This window comes from Phaseolus vulgaris, chromosome 8 (assembly GCF_000499845.2).
Source record: "Phaseolus vulgaris cultivar G19833 chromosome 8, P. vulgaris v2.0, whole genome shotgun sequence".
In the NCBI taxonomy this organism is placed as follows: domain Eukaryota; kingdom Viridiplantae; phylum Streptophyta; class Magnoliopsida; order Fabales; family Fabaceae; genus Phaseolus; species Phaseolus vulgaris.
The window spans coordinates 58,719,408-58,728,588 of record NC_023752.2 but is presented as its reverse complement, the minus strand read 5'-3'; the positions used below and the strand labels follow the sequence as shown (position 1 = coordinate 58,728,588).

Below are 9,181 nucleotides of genomic sequence, written 5' to 3'. Positions count from 1 at the left end.
TGTATATATATTGGGTTATTACAATTTATTTTCATCAAATACTATTTCAAGTGTCCGATTGTAAGTATTTCCACGCAATAAAATAGAGACTAAAAATTCGATATCAATAATAGGAAGAGAAGCTTTCAAAAGAGAATAATTAGTAAATAACATGATTTTGATACCATATTACGAAGTGGACTTTAAGCTTAAGTCAACCCTATAAAATTGACTCATGAGGTGAGTATTATAATTAGGCTACTTGTTGTTGTATGTCTCTCGTCTTTGTTGAAGAAAAAGAAAAAAAAAGCGAGTGAAAGGAATAATAGAAGAAGAAAAAGAAAAATAATAAATAAGTACAAATAAAACAATAATGGTTTGGTGAAAGAAATAGTTGAAAAAAAATAAGTAGAAGTGAATTTTTATGGAAACCCGTGCGATAAAAATATTATATTATTTATCATAATTAATATTTTATTTTTTGTTGTTAAGAATTAAGGATGGTAATGCGGAGCGGAATTTGCAAGTGGTCCTTAGTCCGTTACCAAAAAGTGTGGACGGGTTCACTAATCTAGCCCGTTGACCAGTTTTGATCCGCTTCACATAATCTGTAGCCCGCGCAGATCAACAGTGGGATGGGTTGGCCCGCTGGTCAGCATACATAAAAGAAATATTTTTTTTAAATAAATAATTATTTTATTTTTTTTGAAAAAAAAAATCATGTTCCAATTATCCATTATTTCAATGTGACATTTATTTTATTTTTAAAAATTAAATTTAATGTACTAAAAAATGTTTTATTTTAATTTTAAAGGAGTTAGTATTAAGAGTGGCCGTGAATTTAGTTTTAAGTAAAATCTTATATTTAAAATTTATTTATAAAAAATAATATAAAGAAGAGATTTCAATAGGATAGTTAAAAAAGTAGTCATCTTCATTAAAATATTTTGTAGCAAAACTTTGATAAGATACTTTTATATATTTACATACATATATATGAAAAAATAAATGCAAAATAAAACTTTAATTATTTTTAATCAAATCTTCTAACAACCATCGTACTTGAATTTATATTTTTATCTTGATTTGATGGATTGAAACACAGATAAAATTTAATTTTTGAGTAGTAGGAACAATTTTTTTTTATAATTAATGATTATTTTTTTAAAAGAAAGAATATTTTTCTTATGTGGGCTGGTACACAAACTTGTGGGTTACCACAAAAATATTTAGTAATTAAGAAATAAAATTAAAAAGTTGTAAATAAACCCTAAATTATTAGATAAAAAATTTCATAAAATGAATATTGAGAAAAATATTATATAATAAAGAATACACATCAATTTAACTTACGCAACTAACCAAATATTTTCGGCAAAGAAGACACGAAACTAACAAATTTACATATCATTAAATTTGTATAAATTATTCCTTAGTGAAAAGAGCTGAACCAACCTACATCACATTTTACAGTTAATCTATTACATTAAATTTAAACTTAACTCAAATAATATACACTTAATTTTCTTAAATAAAATCTGGACCACGTATAAAAAATGTCTGAGATGAATACTCTAGTTATAAGTAATATAAATATAAGTTTTGTTAGAAAACGTAAATAGAAAGATGAATCTTATAACATGGGTGATAGCTATGGTTGACATCTCTAACAAGGGGCATTAAAAAAAGTTGAGTTGTGTCATTATTAGTTACTCAAAAGGATTAAAAATGATTTGAAGTCTCTCTTCCCTCCTTAGCAATGCTTATTAATATATACCCTCCAGCTAAGATGTTGAGACCTCAGCACAACAATCATAAACTCAAAACTTCATCATCCCTTTTTTTATTTCTTCACTTTTCTTCTTTCTCTTTGTGGGGTTATCAACAACCTATACCTTCCCCTTGCTTACCTGTTTTAATTATGCCCTTCAAATATAATAACAAATAAACACTTTGGAACACTCTTTTCTTTTCATTTCATTTCCTCCATTTAAGATGAAGCTCAAAACAAAACAACTTCACACATATTTAATGGATGAAATAAAAATAAAATAATTAATTCAACAATAAATGAAAAAATATTTTCTAGAATTTAAAATAAATAAATAAAAGAACAGGCATGTCTCAAAACCTGGGAGAACAGCTGGCCCTGGTTTTGCTCTTGCCAACCATTAAGACAGACATTAGCCCATATTTGCATGTGATTGCCTGACCGTAGAGCCGATCTTTTCCCTTTTTATGTATAAAAAAAATAGGTACTTCATTATTTTAAACAAAAAATGTTTTATTATAAAAAGTGTATAATTTGTTTATAATAAAGTATATGGATTTTACTTTAAATTCAATCATCCATAATACTCCATGCTAAACTTATTTAAAAACAAAATTAAAGTGCTTTAAATTCACTCTTCATTAAAATTTAGCCTCGTACAACATTATCTTCCATCAACTTCCCAATACCAGTACCATGTTTAATGTTCTTTAAATGTACAATTCTTTGTAAATTTCAAATAATCCAATTAGTTTTTGAATGAAATTATTTATAATAATGATAGAATCATTGATTAGTGTTGGTAAAATAATAAAATGCAGAAGATGGGGGCATGCATGAGAAGGAGAGTGTTAAGTTTTGCGAGTGTTTCTGAGTCTCTCAGTCACTCACTCAATCTTTCTTCATCAGGAATGGTCACGACATCCAGATACCTGGGGCCCACTGCCATGTGCGTTTCTCCTTCTTCACCGTTCCCTTCTCATTCCACCTCTCTTCTCCCAAACCCAACAAACAAAACACTTTCTTTTCTAATTTCTATGCATTTCCTCACATCACATCACATTACCTTCTCCCAAACCCATCCCAACCCAACACGCACCACTCTCAAACCACCACAACAGCATGGTGAACACCACCACCACCACCGCCACCTACTTTCTAAATCCTCTACCCTTCGTCATTTTCCTAACCATCATCGTCCTTTTTGCAAACGCCCAAGACGACGTTTCAGTAATGCTGGCTCTCAAGAACAGCCTCAACCCGCCGGGGTGGACGGGCCCGGACCCATGCATGTGGGACCACGTCAGGTGCTCCGAAGATAAACGGGTCACCCGGATCCAAATCGGGCGCCTCAATCTCCAAGGTACTCTCCCTGCAACCCTTCACAACTTGACCCAGTTGCAACAGTTGGAGCTCCAATACAACAACATCTCGGGGCCCATTCCCTCGCTTAACGGCTTGACCAACCTCCGTGTCTTCATTGCCAGCAACAACCGCTTCTCCGCCGTCCCCGCCGACTTTTTCGCCGGCATGCCACAGCTCCAGGCGGTGGAGATCGACAACAACCCGTTTGAGCCCTGGGAGATTCCTCAGACTCTCCGAAACGCTTCTGTGCTTCAGAACTTCTCTGCCAACTCTGCCAACGTCAGAGGCACTTTGCCGGATTTCTTCAACTCCGAGGTGTTTCCTAGTTTGACCCTTTTGCACTTGGCCATCAATAACCTCGAGGGGACGTTGCCTTTGAGCTTTTCTGGCTCTCAGATTCAGTCTTTGTGGTTGAATGGGCAGAAGAGCGTTAACAGGCTTGGTGGCAGTGTTGCTGTTTTGCAGAACATGACTTTATTGACGGAGGTTTGGTTGCATTCCAATGCTTTTACGGGTCCCTTGCCTGATTTGTCTGGGTTGAAGAGTTTGCAGGTTTTGAGTTTGAGGGATAACAGGTTTACTGGTCCAGTTCCGGCTTCGTTGGTGGGTCTCAAGACACTTGAAGTTGTGAACTTGACTAATAACTTGTTTCAGGGTCCTATGCCGGTGTTTGGCAATGGAGTTGAGGTGGATAATGATAAGGATTCCAATAGTTTTTGTTTGTCAGGACCTGGTGATTGTGATCCCAGGGTGCAGGTTCTTCTTTCTGTTGTTGGGCTTATGGGGTATCCTCAAAGGTTTGGTGACAGTTGGAAGGGGAATGATCCTTGTGCTGGTTGGATTGGAATTTCTTGTGGAGATGGGAATATAACTGTTGTTAATTTTCAGAAGATGCAACTGAGTGGTGAGATATCCCCGGACTTGTCAAAGATTAAATCTTTGCAAAGAATAGTACTTGCGGATAACAATCTCACTGGTTCGATTCCAGTAGAGCTTACTACTTTGCCTCGGCTTAGCCTATTGAATGTTGCAAACAATCAGCTTTATGGGAAGGTGCCGAGTTTTAAAAGTAATGTAGTTGTGACTACTAATGGTAATGTTGATATAGGGAAGGATAAGAGTAGCCAGTCCCCTCAGGGTTCAGTGTCTCCAACGGCTCCCAATTCAAAGGGAGAAAATGGGGGTTCCGGAAATGGTGGCAAAAAGTCTTCTTCCCACGTGGGAGTGATCGTGTTTTCGGTGATTGGGGCGGTGTTTGTGGTTTCTATGATTGGTTTCTTGGTTTTCTGCCTGTTTAGGATGAAGCAAAAGAAGTTGAGCAGGGTCCAGAGCCCAAATGCTCTAGTTATTCATCCTAGGCATTCGGGGTCGGATAATGAGAGTGTGAAGATAACAGTTGCAGGTTCAAGTGTCAGTGTTGGTGGTGCTAGTGAAACGCGAACCGTACCTGGCAGTGAGGCAGGAGATATCCAAATGGTTGAAGCCGGAAACATGGTCATTTCCATACAGGTTCTGAGGAATGTCACGGATAACTTCAGTGCGAAGAACATATTGGGACAAGGAGGTTTTGGAACGGTTTATAGAGGTGAACTCCATGATGGTACAAGAATTGCAGTGAAAAGAATGGAGTGTGGGGCAATAACAGGGAAGGGTGCGGCAGAATTCAAGTCTGAAATTGCTGTTTTGACAAAGGTTCGCCACCGGCATCTTGTGGCTCTTCTAGGTTACTGCTTGGATGGGAATGAGAAGCTGCTTGTGTACGAGTACATGCCTCAAGGAACATTGAGTAGGCATCTTTTCAACTGGCCAGAGGAAGGACTGGAACCACTGGAGTGGAATAGAAGATTGACAATTGCCTTAGATGTGGCAAGGGGTGTCGAGTACCTCCATGGCTTGGCCCACCAAAGCTTCATACACAGGGACTTAAAACCTTCAAACATTCTCCTTGGAGATGATATGAGGGCAAAGGTTGCAGATTTTGGGCTTGTGCGTCTTGCTCCGGAAGGAAAAGCCTCTATAGAAACAAGAATTGCAGGAACATTTGGATATTTGGCACCTGAGTATGCAGGTATCTTTTAGTTTTATAACTTCCCTTCACCACACCATGTCTTTGTGAGCTATGCTGTATTTAGTTAGTTTCCTCAAATAAACAGTACGAATAGTATAGGCAATAAATATATTTCAAGTCAATAACTAAGTGTCCTGTTGTGGTATTCCCCGGAATAGTATACCTTAGTAAAATCTAGCTTGATTAACATATTTATTTCCTGCTAGGATCCAGGATGCTTAAAAGAGCAACTTGACACATTCATTTCTTCGTAGGAAGCTAATATGACATTCTTCTTGTCTTCACTGTCTAACCAACTCTATCCCAATATTTGTCTAATTTACTGATGAAGAGATAGAAGGAAGAGTTATTTTTTACCAATTTACTAGGAAGTTAGTTAAAGTAACACCATTCAACCATTACAACCATTCACTGAAATAAAATACTCTCTAGTTAAAGTATTGAATAAAAAGAACCATTTACTACTAAATCATCCTTTACTTGAAAGTCAGGACTGAAGAAGGAAACCTCCACATCCATGTTATTCATGTTCAATGCATACAAATGGACATGACTATTTTCCTTCCAAGGCATTAGTTTTAAATGTGCTTTCAAAATGTAAAATTCCCCTTGGATTTTATCTTGTCTTCAGAAGATATGGTTTATTTGGAACGATTGGGTGTTTGCTATCTGACTTTCTTACTTGGTGGTATAAAAGTCGAGATTTCTTGTGCGTAATCTTTGTCTTTGTTCATTGATTTTTAGCCATGCATCTCTAACACTGCTATCTGATTGCAGTCACTGGCCGTGTGACAACTAAAGTTGACGTGTTCAGCTTTGGGGTAATATTGATGGAGGTGATAACAGGAAGAAAAGCACTTGATGAGACTCAGCCCGAGGATAGCATGCACCTTGTAACATGGTTCCGCAGAATGTCCATAAATAAGGACTCATTCCGCAAGGCCATTGACTCCGCAATTGATCTCAACGAGGAAACTCTTGCCAGTATTCACACTGTAGCAGAGTTAGCTGGCCACTGCTGTGCGAGGGAGCCATATCAAAGGCCTGACATGGGTCATGCTGTTAACGTGCTTTCTTCTCTTGTTGAACTTTGGAAACCATCTGATCAGAATTCAGAAGATATATATGGCATTGACCTTGACATGTCCTTGCCACAAGCACTTGAGAAGTGGCAGGCTTATGAAGGTAGAAGTCAAATGGAGTCCTCTTCTTCATCTTCTCTTCTACCAAGCTTGGATAACACACAGACAAGTATACCTACTCGCCCATATGGATTTGCGGATTCTTTCACATCAGCAGATGGTAGGTGATCATGTTTGGTTGTAAATATTTGTTTTAGTGTGTTTGTTTATTCTCCAGTCCTTGCTTCTTGTGCTGGCTTTTCTTTGTGAACTTGTTTATCTTTTTTCATGGTGTACTTCTCCATGCTAAATTTTACACCCTCTTTAGCCCTTGTTAAGTACTTTTGCTGACAAACTGGGAATAGTTTCTGAGCCGATAATGTATTTTTCATCATCTCACATTCATGTTTTCCCCCTTTTGAGATGTGTAAATCAAATATTACTGTTGAACTTGTTGATTAGTTAATGTTAATTATATTACACTTGTTGAACCAATTTGGTTGCGAGTAGTATTGAGTGCATGTAGATGACCGATGACAAATTGACACACATGAGGATCAACACAACAACTGGTTGCTCAACTTGAGTTTGTTTCATTTTATGAGAGGGAAATTTCAAAGTGGCCAGAATACAATTTTGTGGCTACATGACATATGGTTGCTGTCATATCGATGTTGGAGGGAATCTGGCGTTTATGAAGCAGTTTTGGATGAGCATGAATTTGTGAAATGGACAAAATAGACAGGTGAGGAAGTAGTTAAAAAGAGAGAATCAAATATTATTTGGTGCATGTTGCTGTTTGCCTGGTTGTGAAAGGTGACATTGTGGCAAAAGGCGAGTGCAAGTTAAGCCAAAAGATAAAAGCTGTGCTGTCAAACTTTCCAACTGGCTTCCACAACCCTCTTTATTGTTTCTTATATGTTAAGCTTTAACATCAAAAATAAGGAAGGCATAACCAAAATGAAGGGCCCTTTTTAGCCTTTTTAAGTTAACAACTGTCTATGACTAATAATTTTAAAGAGATGAGTTAATTAGTTTTCATTTCAGACTAATTAAGGAAATTGTGTGATTTTTTAATCAAAATGAAGTTGGTATAATTTAACTTTTATACTCTAAAATTCCAATGAGTCATAATATATGTTAAGATAGTTTAACTTTTGTATGTTTTACATTACTAAAACGAATTTTAGTAGAAAATAAACTATTTTATGTTGCAGAAAATAAAATTGTTCATATTTTTCTACATGCTATGTAATTTAATAGAAGAAATCATTTGAAGAACACATTATTTCTTGCATATTTTTAGTTATTTCTATTTCTTTTTTTTAGTTTCTATCAAATAAATTAAAGCATATACCTTTTTTTTTTCTATTCTCATATTTCTTTTTTATTTTTTTTTATAAAAAGCTTTCATGTTAGGCATCATTATGCTACTTGACATCTCAAGTAGGCTGACACTTCAAGTAACAACAATCATTTATCATCACATGAAAAAAATATTATTAAAGAAAAAGAAAAAGAAAGAAAATACAAAAATATGAGAGACTAGACTAAAACTCATATGTTATGTAGACTATACTTATTAATAAAAAATTCTAAGAACAGACTATATGGAAGTCTATTATACTAATAAAAAGATTTTTTATGAATAAATCCTAAATTAGCCAACTTATCAGCACACGCATTCCCTTCACGAAAAATATGAGTAACCCTAAACTTGATTTTCCACAATAATTAAAACAAGTATTTCATCGATTACGAAACATTTAAAAAACATTTGTCCTATCAGTAAACGCAACATATTTCTTCTTTATTAAGTAGATAAATATTTTTTTTCTCAACTTTCTGTTTCTATTTTCATTCCCTCTATTTATTTCTTTGAAAACAAATACACCAAACCCTTCCAATTATTGCAACTAAAAAGAGATAAAATGTCACCAAACGAGATAACCAACAAAGATACACCAACTAAAAAAACTGAATGATGATAGTACTTTGTATATGTAGATCTGCAGAGGATTTAATACTACTGATTGAAAGAACAGTTTAACTGTTTAACTATTCTGGATTTATACCGTACAAAGTTATATCTTTTTATTTTATTTTTAACTTTTGGGTTCTCAGCTTTACCCTTATGGCTAGAGTCCAATAAACAATGATGAGTTTTCCTTTTTCATTTTTATCCTCAATCATTCAATATCCAAATCACACTGATCTCAATTAATTTGACTCAAATTACAGTGTTGGATTATCTAGGGATATAATTTTTTCTTAATACTCACCTCTAGCAATCATAACATATGAATCCAAAACTTTATTAAAAAAGTTAATTAATTCTCTCATCATTTATATATTATGTTTGGTCACGGATGAATTTGAGAGTGGAAAGAATGAAAAAAAGAGTGAAAAAGTGATATTCTTTTAAATTAAGAAAAAGATACTGAAAAGTTTGTGAAAATTCGTAAAAGTCTAGAAGGGATTTAAATGATATAATAAATTTATAAATTAATATTAATTAAGCAATAAATCATAATTTATTAGTATTTAAAAATAATAATTTTATTATTATTATTTTAATGATAATAATTTATATTATATTATAATGTTTTATTAATTATAAAAAGGAAAATATTAATAAATGAAATATAAGAATTAGTTATATAAAAAATAAAAAATATATATACATATATAAATATAATAAAATATTTACATATAATAGATTATGTATTACATAATGATTATACATAATCGATTAATTTTATCATTTCGTGAATCTTTACAATTATATCAAAACAAATAATCGAAAAAAATCTCTCATTTTCTATTTTTAATTATTTTCTATTAATCAATTTTTATGTTTTTTTATATCCGTTCTTC

The 9,181-nt window shown here is 34.0% G+C and overlaps 1 protein-coding gene across 1 annotated transcript; it reads left to right on the top strand.

Moving 5' to 3' along the window:
• The first annotated feature begins 2,428 nt into the window (after positions 1 to 2,428).
• LOC137823654 (receptor protein kinase TMK1) lies at positions 2,429 to 6,799 on the top strand. The gene is made up of 2 exons (XM_068628872.1): positions 2,429 to 5,183; positions 5,961 to 6,799. The coding sequence occupies exons 1-2, from the start codon at positions 2,873 to 2,875 to the stop codon at positions 6,491 to 6,493; spliced, it is 2,844 nt and encodes a 947-aa protein (XP_068484973.1). The 5' UTR covers positions 2,429 to 2,872; the 3' UTR covers positions 6,494 to 6,799.
• The last annotated feature ends 2,382 nt before the right edge of the window (positions 6,800 to 9,181 follow it).